This window comes from Crocuta crocuta, unplaced genomic scaffold, assembly GCF_008692635.1.
Source record: "Crocuta crocuta isolate KB4526 unplaced genomic scaffold, BGI_CrCroc_1.0 scaffold53, whole genome shotgun sequence".
In the NCBI taxonomy this organism is placed as follows: Eukaryota; Metazoa; Chordata; class Mammalia; order Carnivora; family Hyaenidae; genus Crocuta; species Crocuta crocuta.
The window spans coordinates 1,408,848-1,423,295 of record NW_027529432.1 but is presented as its reverse complement, the minus strand read 5'-3'; the positions used below and the strand labels follow the sequence as shown (position 1 = coordinate 1,423,295).

The 14,448-nt window shown below is 48.9% G+C and overlaps 1 protein-coding gene across 1 annotated transcript in view; it reads right to left on the bottom strand.

Moving 5' to 3' along the window:
• The window catches only part of FERMT3 (FERM domain containing kindlin 3), a 20,753-nt gene that overhangs the window by 2,905 nt on the left and 3,400 nt on the right, over positions 1-14,448 (bottom strand). The window contains 4 exon segments of the mRNA XM_077759583.1: positions 13,129-13,231; positions 13,404-13,578; positions 13,581-13,688; positions 13,915-14,148. Of these exon segments, the coding sequence (XP_077615709.1) occupies positions 13,129-13,231; positions 13,404-13,578; positions 13,581-13,688; positions 13,915-14,148 (620 nt within the window).

The following is a 14,448-nucleotide window of genomic DNA, read 5'->3' as shown; positions in this document are numbered from 1 at the left end:
GGCTGCAGCGGCGGGGGCGGGGGGGGTGGGAATGAGGCTGGGTTGGTCAGTGCCCAGTGCCCCCAGCACCCTGTGCACCAGGACCCCTTGAGCCTCAGCCTCCAGCCCCGCCCTCTGCGCAGTGCCAAGTTCGTCTAGTGGCCCCGCACGGGCGGCAGACCCCAACTCCAGCCGTGTGTCCTGCCCGGGCACCTATCTCCCTGTAAAGCTTCCTGGACCAACACTGACTGCGTGCCCACTGCGCGCCCATGGGGGCGGAAGGGGGACCGAGGAAACCAATCTACGAATAGGTAAGGTGATTCAAGACTGTGATAAAAGCAATCAAGCAAGTAGCTTCACTCATGACCTTGGACAACATCTCAAGGATGATGGTGATGAGAGAGGAGGGAACCGGGGCACGTGCAGCTCCTCTACATGCAGAAGCATTCAGGGAAGTTTCCTTGAGATGTCAGACTGCCCTGCGGCCCGAAGGATGGCAATGGGCCACTGAAGGGAAGAGTGATAGGGAGAACCTTCCAGAGAGAAGGAACATGGAGCGCAAAGCCCAGAGGTCAGGAGACCAAGCCCAGGGTCCCCCTGAAACCCGCCACAATGACAGCAAAGGCATACAAAGGGTCAACCCAATAGGGCAAAGGGTGAGGGTATTCCTGAAGGTGGGGTTTGCTGACGACATTTTGGAAGATGAAAAGCAAAACCAGGAATGGGAGCGGAGTTACGGGGAGAGCGAGCCAGGATGCCTTGCTCTGCGGTGAAGGCACTAATGAGTTTAGAAAATAGGCAGAAAACAAACAGCAAAATGGACACAGATCTGGACCAAGGCATCCAGGACACGTGGCAGCCCCTGATGGGGGGGATCCTCTGGCTGAGAGGTGAGGGTGGGCTGTGGAGGGAGCGGCGCTCCCCACTCCCTGCAGCCCAGTGACATCTGGCAGATGACATCTGGCAGAGATTGACTCTCTGGGGGTGGCGAGCCAGGGGGACCCTGCATTTGGGAGTCTAGGCACAGCTGGGCGAGGGACTGCACTGTGCTGGAAACATGAATTAAGAGAAGTTGACATTCTGAAAGGTGAGACACGCCCAGCCCTTCCCCACCGTCACCCAAGATATTGGCAGTGACCCTTCCATTCCCAGTCGGGAGATCAAGCTGGGTTCACTGCTGAGAAATGGATGAGCCAAAGAGAAAACCCCTATGAAGAACGGCATCCTTACCCCGGGGCCCCCAGCACACCCCCAGAGTGCCAAGCCCTATTTAGCCACTCAGGGGTTTCAGTGGCTTCCTGGAGCCTTGTCTCAACATGAAAGGGCAGGCAGGGATCACCCACGTGTAAGGAAAGTTGCTAGCATCAACTACGGAGACTAAGGCGAACAGAAGAGAAAGAAGAAAACTTCAACCAGTTAAAATCCTCCAAGAGACAAAATGCTGTGCTCGTAAAACAAGATCAGGGCACCGTGTTAAAAAGGAGCATAATTATAAAGGTGTAGTAATTAAGACCGCAATCCAGCTGAAATTGATATTTGTATGTGTGTGTGTGTGTGTGTGTGTGTGTGTGTCTTTTATTATGGGTACCCTGGGGTGCCTGGGTGACTCAGTCGGTTAAGTGTCTGACTTCAGCTCAGGTCATGATCTCGCTGTTTATGAGTTTGAGCCCCCGTCTGGGCTGTCAGCCCAGAGCCCGGAGCCTGTTTCCGATTCTGTGTCTCCCTCTCTCTCTGCCCCTCCCATGTTCATGCTCTGTCTCTCAAAAATAAAACATTTTGAAATTTTTTTTTAAAGTTTTTTTTTTTTAATGTTTTTATTTATTTCTAGGAGAGAGAGAGACAGCATGAGCAGGGGAGGGTCAGAGAGAGGGAGACACAGACTCTGAAACAGGCTCCAGGCTCTGAACTGGCAGTCAGCACAGAGCCCGACGCGGGGCTCGAACCCACGAACCGTGAGATCATGACCCAAGCGAAAGTCGGACGCTCAACCGACTAAGCCACCCAGGCGCCCCTTAAATTTTTTTTTTAAAAAAAGATTCTTTCTCTGTCCCTCCCCTGCTCATGCTCAATCCCTTTTTCTCTCTCAAAATAAATATTTAAAAATATATGGGGATCCAATGAACCCGGTATCATTTATTGAAAAGAGCATCCTTTCTCCAGTGACCCTGGGGTCACCTTTGTCCTAAGTCAGAGGAATGTAAATGTAGGGATCTCTCTCTGACTCTCGGTGCTTCCATTGGTCAGTTTATCTCTCCAGCTGGATTCCAGATCTAAATCCTAAAGTAAAACAATAAAGCTTTTAGAGAAAAATAGGAGTGTATCTTTGTGATTTGGAATTAAAAAAAAGATTTCTTAAACAGGATACAAAAGATATCAATCATAAAAAAATCTTTGAGGGGCGCCTAGGTGGCTTAGTCGGTTAAGCGTCCGACTTTCGCTTAGGTCAAGATCTCACGGTTCGTGGGTTCGAGCCCCACGTCGGGGTCTGTGCTGACTGCCAGCTCAGAGCCTGGAGCCTGTTTCAGAGTCTGTCACTCCCTCTCTCTCTGACCCTCCCCTGCTCACGCTGTCTTTCTCTCTCTCCTAGAAATAAATCAAACATTAAAAAAAAATTTTTTTTTAAATCTTTGAAAATAGAAGGGGGATTATATTAAAATTAAGAAGGTCTTTTTATCAAAATAAACCATCAAGAGAATTGAAAAGGCAAAGCACATGGTGTGAAGATACAGTCACCATATATTTATCGGACAAAGTATTACTCAGATACAGAATATATAAAGAGCTCCTATAAAGCAATATGAAAGACAAGCAATTCAACATTAAAAATTGGCCAAAAAAAGTTGAACAGAAATTCACAAAAGAGGATATCCAAATGGCTAGTAGCCATATGAAAAAGGGCTCAACCTGATTAGTCATCAGGGAAATTGAATTAAAGCCGCATAGTGAGTGGGTTTAAGCACGTCAGTGGTTTTCTGGGGTTGGATGTGGGAGGGGCAGTTACTACAAACAGCATGAGGAAACTTCTGGGGTGATGAAATATCTTAAAACTTGATTGTGGTGATGGCTAGACAACTGTGTAAATTGACTAAATATAATCAAACTGAATGCTTACACTGAGTGATTTTGTTGGCATGTAAGTTACAGCTAAGTGAAGCTGTTAAACAACAACAGCAAAAAATAAACAAAAAACCATACGAGGAACCATTATATCCCTTCTAGAGTGGTTACTACAAAAAAGATAGGAAATGCCAAGGATTGTGAGTTCGAGCCCCACATTGGGTGTAGAAATAAAAAATCTTAGGGGCACCTGGGTGGCTCAGTCTGTTAAACATCTGACTTCGGCTCAGGTCATGATCTCGTGGTCCGTGGGTTCAAGCCCCGCATCGGGCTCTGTGCTGACAGCTCAGAGCCTGGAGCCTGTTTTGGATTCTGTGTCTCCCTCTTTTTCTCTGCCCCTCCCCCGCTCGTGCTCTGTTTCCGTCTCAAAAAGAAATAAAAGTTTAAAAAAAATTTTTTAAATCTTAGGGGCACCTGGGTGGCTCAGTCAGTTAAGTGTTGGCTCTTGACTTCAGCTTGGGTCGTGATCTCACAGTTTGTCGGTTCAAACCCCATGTCGGGCTCTGTGCTGAGAGCACGTAAAGCCTGCTTGGGATTCTCTCTCTCAGAATCTCACTCCCTGCCCCTCCCCCACTCATGTGCTCTGTTCTGTCAAAATAAATAAACTTAAAAACCTTAAAAAAAAATCTTAGGGGCACCTGGGTGGCTCAGTCAGTTAAGCGTCTGACTTTAGCTCAGGTCATGATCTCACAGCTTGTGGGTTCAAGCTCCACGTCAGGCTCTGTGCTGATGGCTCAGAGCCTGGAGGCTGTTTCGGATTCTGTGTCTCCCTCTCTCTTTGTCCCTCTCACGCTCATGTTCTGTCTCTTTCTCTCTCAAAAATAAACATTTAATAAATAAATAAATAATCTTTAAAAAAAAAGAGAATGACACGATAAAGGTCAACATTTTTTTCTTTGAAGAATCAATCCATGGGGTCTAATATCTACTGAGCTCCAGAAGAAAGGAACAGAAACGTGGTAGGGAGGAAATTATTGACGAGATTATTTAGGGCATTCCTTCAGCACTGGAAGACTCAGGTTTCTGATTTGAAAGGGCTCAGCAAGGGGCGCCTGGGTGGCTTAGTCGGTTAAGCGTCCGACTTTCGCTTAGGTCATGATCTCGCGGTTCGTGGGTTCGAGCCCCGCGTCGGGCTCTGTGCTGACTGCCAGCTCAGAGCCTGGAGCTTATTTCAGAGTCTGTGACTCCCTCTCTCTCTGACCCTTCCCTGCTCACGCTGTCTCTCTCTCTCTCTCTCTCTCTCTCCTAGAAATAAATAAAACATTAAAAAAAAAAAAAAAGAAAGGGCTCAGCAAGTGTGCAGGCCAATCAATGAAGATAGATCCATATGAGGACATATTATTAAGAGATTTCAAAGCATCAGGAGATGAAGAGAAGATTCTAAAAGCTTCTGGTACCTCCATTCCCTGTCCAAGAAAAAAAGAAAAGTGGGGCGCCTGGGTGGCTCAGTCGGTGATGCATCCGACTTCGGCTCAGGTTATGATCTCGCGGTACACGAGTTCGAGCCCCTCATCAAGTTCGAGCCTGCATCAGGTTCTGTGCTGAGATTTCAGAGCCTGGCGCCAGCTTCAGATTCTGTGTCTCCCTCTCTCTCTGCCCCTCCCGTACTTATACTCTGTCTCTGTCTCTCAAAAATAAATAAAACATTTTAAAAAATGAAGGAGTAAGTCCACAGAGGAACACAGAAGATCCAGGAACCAAGAAGTCCAGTAGACGAATTCCCAGGAAATAGAAAATAGGAAATAGAAAAGTCCAAGGACAGTAGGCTGCAGGGCTCGCACTCTACCGTTCCAAGAGAACAATAGCACTGACTGATCACCTAACACGATCTACCAGTTTGAACTGTGGTTAGAGGGGCTTGGCTCTGGGACTTCCCACTTCATCATGTGAAGACCCCAAAGGAGAAGCCCAGCCCACATAGAGTGTATCTAGCCAGCCGTAGGGGGAGGGGGTCCCTCTGCTAACTGTGCAAAATTAATAGAAAAATAAGAAAATAAAATACAGCAATTGTGCACTATAAGAAAATGTTGTTTTTAAATTTTTATTTATTTATTATTTTTAAAATGTATTTATTTAAAAATTTTTTTAATGTTTTATTTATTTCTGAGAGAGACAGCATGAGCAGGGGAAGATCAGAGAGAGAAAGGGAGACACAGAATTTGAAACAGGCTCCAGGCTCTGAGCTGGCTGTCAGCACAGAGCCCAACACAGGGCTTGAACCCACGAACCGCAAGACCATGACCTGAGCCGAAGTCGGATGCTTCACTGACTGAGCCACCCAGGCGCTCCTTAAATTTTTATTTTAAAAACAAACAGAACAGGGGCACCCAGGTGGCTCAGTCGGTGAAGTGGCCAGCTTCGGCTCAGGTCATGATCTCATGGTTTGTGGGTTTGAGCCCCGCATCGGGCTTTGTGCTGACAGCTGGGAGCCTGGAGCCTGCTATGGATTCTGTGTCTCCCTCTCTCTCTGCCCCTCCCCCACTCGTGCTCTGTCTGTCTCTCTCTGAAAAATAAATGAATATTAAAAAAAAACAACAAAGAGAACAGGGGCTCATTGGTAAAGCATGTGACTCTGGATCTCGGGGCTGTGAGTTCAAGCCCCCTGATGCATGTAGAGATTACTTAAAAATAAAATCTTGAAAAAAAATAAAAACAAAGAGAACAAAGACCCTCTGGATTTTAGATGTTGGACGAGAAACCACATAGAACAGTGACCCCGTCGGAAAGGAAATAAACACGTAGAATCCCCAGCTTACTGCCCAGAGCAAGCCGGGTATATTCTCCAAACTAAAGAAATGTAGCTGAGCATTTGGTGAGTCCTTGGCAGCTAGAATTCACAGGACGGAGGACTGGACAGGAGAGAGCTGCGCAGAGAGAAAGTTCTGAAGATCAGTAGAGGGCTCCTCTTGAAACTTTAGCTAAGCACCAATCAGCGTATGTGTGGAAGGAAACTATCCAAGGCTGATAGAAAAAGAAACACTTGGAAGGATCCAGGTGGAACATTTACGGGTGGGAATGGTTCACACCCCTCAAAAGCCAGATTAGAGAAACCTTGTGATGCGAGGCACACTGCACAGAGTTCTCAGAAGGCAATTGCCTCAGCCCTGGGGTAAATTAGCCCTAGATTAGAGGATGCTTTCGTCCTGACTAATTAATATTCACAGCAAGTCTTGGAAGGATCGAACTGTCTCCAAGTCGTTTAACTTCATCCCTCAACAAAGTTTAAAATTAGTTAAAGAACTACCAAAAAAAAAAATCTAGCACCCAAGAAGATATAAAGATGGAGTGTCTGGCATAAAATAAAAAATGACCCAGCAGAGAGCCTGGGTGGCTTGATCGTTAAGCATCCAACTTCAGCCCAGGTCGTGATCTCACGGTTCGTGAGTTCAAGCCCTGTGCTGACAGCTCAGACCCTGGTGCCTGCTTCGGATTCTTTGTCTCCATCTTTCTCTGCCCTCCCCTGCTCCCGCTCTCTCTTTCTTACTCTCTCTCTTTTTTTTTTTAATGTTTGTTTTTTTTATTTTTTTATTTCTAGGAGAGAGAGAGAGAGAGACAGCGTGAGCAGGGGAGGGTCAGAGAGAGAGGGAGTCACAGACTGAAACAGTCTCCAGGCTCCGAGCTGGCAGTCAGCACAGAGCCCGATGAGGGGCTCAAACCCACGAACCGCGAGATCATGACCTAAGTGAAAGTTGGACGCTTAGCCGACTAAGCCACCCAGGCGCCCCTCTCTTTCTTTCTCTCTTAAGTAAATAAACATTTTAAAAAAATGACCAGGCATGAAGATAAGCAGAAAAATACAACTCATGATGAGGAGTCCATTGAAACAGATCCAGAAATGAGACAGATGATAGAATTAGTAGATACAAACATGAAAAGTTACTATATCACGCGTGTTGAAGGAGGTAGCGAAAAACAGGAGCATGTTAAGGAGAGGCATGGAAACTATTAAAAAGCTCACAATTAAACTCCTAGGCATGAAATCCATGGCTGATTAGACATGGTAGAAGAAAAGATTAGTAAACTAGAAGATAGAGCAAGAGACCCACACAAAATGCAACACAGAAAAATAAGACCGGAGGGAGCCTGGGTGGCTCAGTCGGTTAGGTGTCTGACTCTTGATGTCGACTCAAGTCTTGATCCCATGGTTTGTGAGTTTGAGCTCTGTGTTGGGCTCTGGGCTGACATCACGGAACCTGCTTGGAATTCTGTCTCTCCCTTTCTCTGCCCCTCCCCAACTCACTCTCTCTCTCTCTCTCTACATAAATAAACTTAAAAAAAAGAGGGGGGGTGCCTGGGTGGCTCAGTTCCCTAAATGTCCGACTTTGGCTCAGGTCATGATCTCATGATTCATGAGTTCGAGACTGGCATCGGGCTCTGCTCTGACAGCTCAGAGCCTGGAGCCTGCTTCAGATTCTGTGTCTCCCTCTCTCTCTGCCCCTCCCTTGCTTGTGCTCTGTCTCTCTCTCTCAAAAATAAACATTAAAAAATTAAAAAAAAAAAGACTTGGGACCTCATCAAAATAAAAAGCTTCTGCACAGCGAAGGAAACACTCAGCAAAACTAAAAGGCAACCGAAGGAATGGGAGAAGATAGTTGCAAATGACATATCAGATAAAGGGCTAGTCTCCAAAATCTATAAAGAACTTATCAGACTCAACACCCAAAAAACAAATAATCCAGTGAAGAAATGGGCTAAAGACATGAACAGACACTTCTCCAAAGAGGACATCCAGATGGCCAACAGACACATGAAACGATGCTCAACGTCACTCATCATCAGGGAAATATAAATCAAAACTACAAGGAGATACCACCTCACACCGGTCAGAACAGCTAACATTAACAACTCAGGCAACAACAGATGTTGGCCAGGATGCAGAGAAAGCGGATCTCTTCTGCGCTGCTGGTGGGAATGCAAACTAGTGCGGCCGCTCTGGGAAACAGTATGGAGGTTCCTCAAAAATTTAAAAATAGAACTACCCTACGACCCAGTAATTGCACTACTAGGTATTTATCCAAGGGATAGCAGTGTGCTGTTTCGAAGGGGCACATGCACCCCAATGTTTATAGCAGCGCTATCGACACTAGGCAAAGTATAGAAAGAGCCCAAATGTCCATCGACAGATGAATGGATAAAGAAGCTGTGGCATATGTATACACACACACACACACACACACACACACACTGGAGTATTACTCAGCAGTCAAAAAGAATGAAATCTTGCCGTTTACAACTATGTGGATGGACCTAGAGGGTATTATCCTAAGCAAAATTAGTCAGAGAAAGATAAATATCATATGGCTTCACTCATATGAGGAATTTAAGACATAAGACAGATGAACATAAGGGAAGAGAAGCAAAAAGAATATAAAAACAGGGAGGGGGACAAAATATAAGAGACTCTTAAATGCACAGAACACACAGAGGGTGGCTGGAGAGGCTGTGGGAGGGGGGTGGGCTACATGGGGGAGGGGCATGAAGGAATCTACTCCTGAAATCATTGTTGCACCGTATGCTAACTCACTTGGATGTAAATTTTAAAAAATAAATAAATAAAAATAAGACTTGAAGAGACATCTAAAGAAAACGAACAGGGCATCAGTGGGCTGTGGGACGGTCCTAAGTAGTCCAATAGTTTATGTAATTAGAATCTCATCAAGGGAGGGAGCAGGAAGAAACCTCTGAAAAAATAAGAACTAAGGACCCCAAATTTTTCAAATTTGACGCAAACTATCAACTCATAGATTCAAGAAGCTCACTGAACCCCACGCAGGAGAAACCTGCAGGGAATCAAGTCACCTGATAATCACATAGTTTTAAGGCAGCGATTCAAAAATCATAAAAGTAATCAGAAAAAGACACATTACATACAGATGAGCAAAGAATGACAGGGGACCCTGCTGGGGGCCACGCAAGCCACAGGATGGTGCAGCGACATTTTTTTTAAAGCACCGTAAGGCACAAAACCATCAACCCAGGATTCTACACCGAGTTAAAAGAGCTCTCTAAAATGAAAGGCAAAATAATGAGTTATTCAGACAGAAAAGCGGAAAGAATCATCACCAGTAGATCGGCACCACAAGAAATGATAAAGGAAGTCCTTCTGGCAGACAGAAAATGATACCAGCTGGAAATCCGCATCTATGCACAGGAATAGAGACAGGAAATGGTGAATGTGGGGGCAGATATAAAAGATTGCAATATTTTTAAAATGTTTTTACAGGGCAGTTGGCTGACGGAGCCGAATCTTGATCATGCTGATATCAGCATCCCAGTTGTGGGGCGCCTGGGAGGCTCATTTGGTTAAGCATCCGACTTCAGCTCAGGTCATGATCTCGCGGTTTGTGGGTTCGAGCCCCCCATGGGGCTCTGTGCTGACAGCCTGCTCAGAGCCTGGAGGCTATTTCAGATTCTGTGGCTCCCTTTCTCTCTGACCCTCCCCTGATCACCCTGTCTCTCTCTCTCTCTCAGAAATAAATAAAACATTAAAAAAAAGAAGAAGAAACGTTAAAAAATTTTTATTAAAAAAATAACATGTGATACTGTTGGCAGACACTGGGTGAAAGGTCTCCAGGTATCTAAGATCTCTGTGGATTTTTTAAAATATTTTATTTTATTCATTTATGTTTAAAAGTTTATTTATTTTGAGAGCCAAGTGTGGACCCCAACACAGGGCTTGATCTCATGACTGTGAGGGTCATGACCTGAGCCATTATCAAGAGTTGGATGCTCAACCAACTGAGCCACCCAGGTGCCCCTAAGATTTTATTTTTGAGTAATCTCTATATCCAACGTGGGGCGCTAACTCACAACCCCGAGATCACAAGTTACAGGCTCTGACTGAGCCAGCCAGGCACCCCTCTGTGTATTATTTCTTACAACTGGCTGGGACTCTCCAGCTATCGCAAAACAAAAAGTTTAACAAAAAATGAGTGATTGGTGAAAGTAAAAATAATAGTGACCCAAGAGAAATGAAAAGATATGACCACTCAAAAACTTGTACGTGAATATTCACGGAAGCATTATTCATAACAGCCAAAANGGGAGGAAACATCTAGTAATTGCTGAATGGATAAATAAAATGTGGCATACCCAGACAAGGAAATACCATTTTGCGGGGCGCTTGGGTGGCTCAGTCGGTTAAGCATCTGACCTTGGCTCAGGTCACAATCTCACAGCTCTGGGAGTCTGAGCCTCGGAGCCTGGAGCCTGCTTCGGGTTCTGTGTGTATCTCTTTCTCTGCCCTTCCCTGCTCATGCTCTCTCTCTGTCTCTCTCTGTCTTTCTCTCTCTCAAAAATAAACATTACCAAAAAAAATTTTTTAATACCATTTTGCACTAAAAACGAATAAAACAGTAAAACACGCTAAAACATGAAAACATGAGGCCAGTGGAAAGAGCCAGCCACAAAAAGCCACGTACTGTAACATCTTATTTATATGAAATGTCTGGAAAAGGCAAATCTATAGAGACAGGAGGGAGATTAGGAGTTGTCTGGAGCTTGGGGGTCAGGGATAAACAGGGACTGACTACTGATGGGTATGATTTTCGGGGGCGAGTGATTAAAATGTTACCAAATTGTGGGGCGCCTGGGTGGCTTAGTCAGTTAAGCGTCCGACTTTTGCTTAGGTCATGATCTCGCGGTTCGTGGGTTCGAGCCCCGCGTCGGGCTCTGTGCTGACTGCCAGCTCAGAGCCTGGAGCCTGTTTCAGAGTCTGTGTCTCCCTCTCTCTCTGACCCTCCCCTGCTCACGCTATCTCTCTCTCTCCTAGAAATTAAAAAAAAAAAAAAAGTTACCAAATTGTGCTGATGGCTGCCCAACTCTGTGAATGTACTAAAAGCCACTGGGTTGTACGCTCTGAATGGACACGTGATTTGGTATACGAATTATTTCTCAAGCCGTCATAACAGTAACGACAGCACCAACAGGAATGACAATGTCTGAGGGCGCCTGGGGGGCTCAGTCTTTTAAGTGTCTGACTCCCGATTTCGGCTCAGATCACGATCTCATGGTTTTTGAGTTCGAGCCCCGCGTCAGGCTCCGTGCTGACAGCACAGAGCCTGCTTGGGATTCTGTCTCCCTCTGTCCCTGCCCCTCCCCAACTTGCTCTCTATTTCTCTCTCAAAATAAATAAAAATAAATTTTAAAAAATTGTCTCGCAGGCTTTGACACATGCAGAATCCAAGAAGGGGATACGAGATGGAGGGGACACACACGTTGCTTGTTGAGAGGCGCCCACGCAGAAGCGGTAGAATATTATGGGATGGTAATAGTGTCTGGGTCCTGTAACCCCTAAAGCAACCACTAAACAACTTCTTGGCAGGGGTGGGGGCGGCGCCTGGGTGGCTCAGTCAGTTAAGCGCCCGACTGTTGGTTTCGGCTCAGGTCATGATCTCAACGGTTTGTGAGTTCGAGCTCAGTGTCAGGCTCCGCACGGACAGCATGAAGCCTGCTTGGGATTCTCTCTCTTACCCTCTCTCTCTGCCCTTTCCTGCTCACACTCTCTCCGTCTCTCTCTCAAAATAAATAAACTTAAGGACGCCTGGGTGGCTTAGTCGGTTAAGTGTCCGACTTTCGCTTAGGTCATGATCTCGCGGTTCGTGGGTTCGAGCCCCGCGTCGGGCTCTGTGCTGACTGCCGGCTCAGAGCCTGGAGCCTGTTTCAATCTGTGACTCCCTCTCTCTCTGACCCTCCCCTGCTCATGCTGTCTCTGTCTCTCTCTCCTAGAAATAAATAAAACATTTAAAAAATAAATAAATAAATAAATAAACTTAAAAAAATATTTTTAAGTGTAGCTAATAAAATAATATAAAGGAGATAAAATGGAATCATGGAAACCATTCGATGGAAAGGAAGAGAGGAAGAGCGGAAGGAAACAGCAAATCCCCAGGAGAGGGAGGGGCTGCATGCGGAGGGGAGCCAAGGGGGGGCAGACAGGTGCCCAGGGGCCCGATGAGGCAATGGCCTGGGGGCTGGGCAGCTGGGGCCATAAGCGGCCGCAGGAATTAACCCCCAGGGTATGTTCATTCCCGGTGCGGTGTGGGGGCTGGAGGTGCACTAGCCCACGTGACACGGCTTCACCGCTAGACAGATGATGAGCAGGTGCCTTGGGATTTTCATTCCAGGGAGGATGAATAGGACACAAAGATGGCTGAGGTGGGACGGAGGGAAAGGGAAGGATCCAGAACGGGGTGAGTACGGCCTTTGGCAATGAATCCATCAGTGTGGGATAAGCAAGGGGGTAAGGATGGCTGAGGAGGGAGTTTCTGGCCTTGCCGACCCCCAGAGGCTGCGGAGACAGGAGGCAGAACAGGGGAGCCTGGATAGAACATCTGGAGACCCCCGCCCCGGCCCCAGCTCCCAGTGAGCAGGGGACAGACAGCATGGAGGGCATGGTCGCCTCGGCAGACGGGACAGAAGACGCTGGGACAGATTTGGCTGAGGAGAGAGAGGGGGTCCAGGAACACCGACAGGAAAGACTTGGAAACAGGGGTCAAGGGAGCAAGGACACTGGACCCCACGGATTCGGTAAAACAACATTTAGAAGTTCTGCAGTAAAGAGGGCGCGGAGAAGACGGGTCATGGGTGAGGGAGCGCCTGTGGAGTCCTGACAGTTTCTGAGAGGGATGCACAGAGCCTGCCGATTGCCGGTGGGGATGGCAGGCAGGGAGGGGGAGATGCACCCGGCCCCTCCTGCAAAGCCTCATCCCTGCCTGCCCCAGACCTGCAGCATCACCGCCTCCAGGAAGCCTTCTCTGAGTCCAGGTGCCAGGCATCTGACACCGGAGCAGGCGTCCAGGGGCTCTCACCAAGGTCTACACTGCTCTGTGGTCCTTACCCCCCTGGCAGCCCCTTGACAGGCCTGACGCGGGTCCCGGTTGGGCACCACGGTGGCAGAGCTAAGAAGCAGGAGTGTGGATGGGCCGACGCCCCACAAGTCTCTCACGTTCCCAGAGCCCGGACCCATGACCCCTGACCCTGAGTCCCCATGTCTCGTTGACCCAGACCCCATCGCTCGCCGGCCCAGCGCACCTTGGGGTCCAGGTCGAAGAAGCTGTAGTACTTAAAGCGAAGCCAGAGCGTGTCCCCGGCCTTGACACCCTGCTGCATGAGGCACCGCGATGAGTCCAGCCACCTGGTCCACAGCACAGGGCAGAGGTCAGGGCTGAGNCAAATATAAGAAAGGCCTGGAAACAGGGAGGTATGCATTTGGGGTAAGGATACAGGGGAGGGCGTGGCCCTGGAGGTGGGAGCCCGGGACACCAGGGGACATGGCTCCGGGGCGCAGACCCGGGCCGGCTGTGCACCTGCTGTGAAGCTGGGTCTTGTCCATCAGGGAGCTGGGCCGAGGCAGGCGCTGCAGCACGAGGGGGTCCGGCGGTGGCTGCGGCCGGCTCAGCATGTGGAAGCAGGCCTCGGTCTGCTCACTGTCGGAGAAGTGGGCCGGCATCCCCCGGAACAATGTGGGCGCCACGCNGCCTGGATGACCTTGGTCAAGTCATACAACTCTTCTTCCGGCTCCTTCTCCTTCTTCTTCTTCTCCTTCTTCTCAGGAGCCCGGAGCAGAGACAGCTCCTCGGGGTGCCGGATACCTGAGGGGAGCTGGGACCTCAGCAGGGACCCCCCCGGGGCCGGCCCTGGAACCTCCCGCCCCACTCCTGGGTACTCTGGGGGCAGGCCACGGCCGGCCCTGCAGGTGGGATGGGGAACAGGACCCGAAGGACAAGGTGACAGCGGCTGGGACTGTAAAGCAGGGGTCCGGCCCCCTCGCAGGACCCTTGCAGGATGGAAGGTGAGGGGTTGCAGCAGGGGACTCACTGAGGAGGCGGCAGATGGCAGCCACCGCCTGGAAGAGGGGCTGGGAGAAGCTGGCCCGGAGGCGCAGGGCGCGGCGATTGGGCAGCCGCAGGATGACGGGCCGGTGCTGGGGTCCGAAGAAGAGGCGGGCGTCAGCCAGGATTCCGTACTTGTCCAGGGTCCAGTGGGTCTGCAGCAGCCACTGTCTTTTCTGCTCCCACCAAATGGCGTGGTCTGACCAGTCCTGCTTGCGCTCTGCGGGGCCACAGGGAAGGGGTGCATGTCAGTTACGGAGGTCACGCCCCCAGTGCTGAGCACAAGCCCCCCAGTGCCCCCCTCCCCGAGGCCTGTGGTGCCCGGCCCCTCCCCTGCCCAACGCGAGGGCAGGCCACGCTGGGTTGGCTTGGGGTCTAGGACCAAGGTCACGGCGGAATGGCCCTTTGCTGGCTAACCCTGCTCATTTTTCCGGGCTCAGTCTCGACATCACCTTCCAGGGGAGTTCCCCCAACCCAGACCCCGGGTGCCCCCATCTTTGTGCCTCTACTCAGCACACTC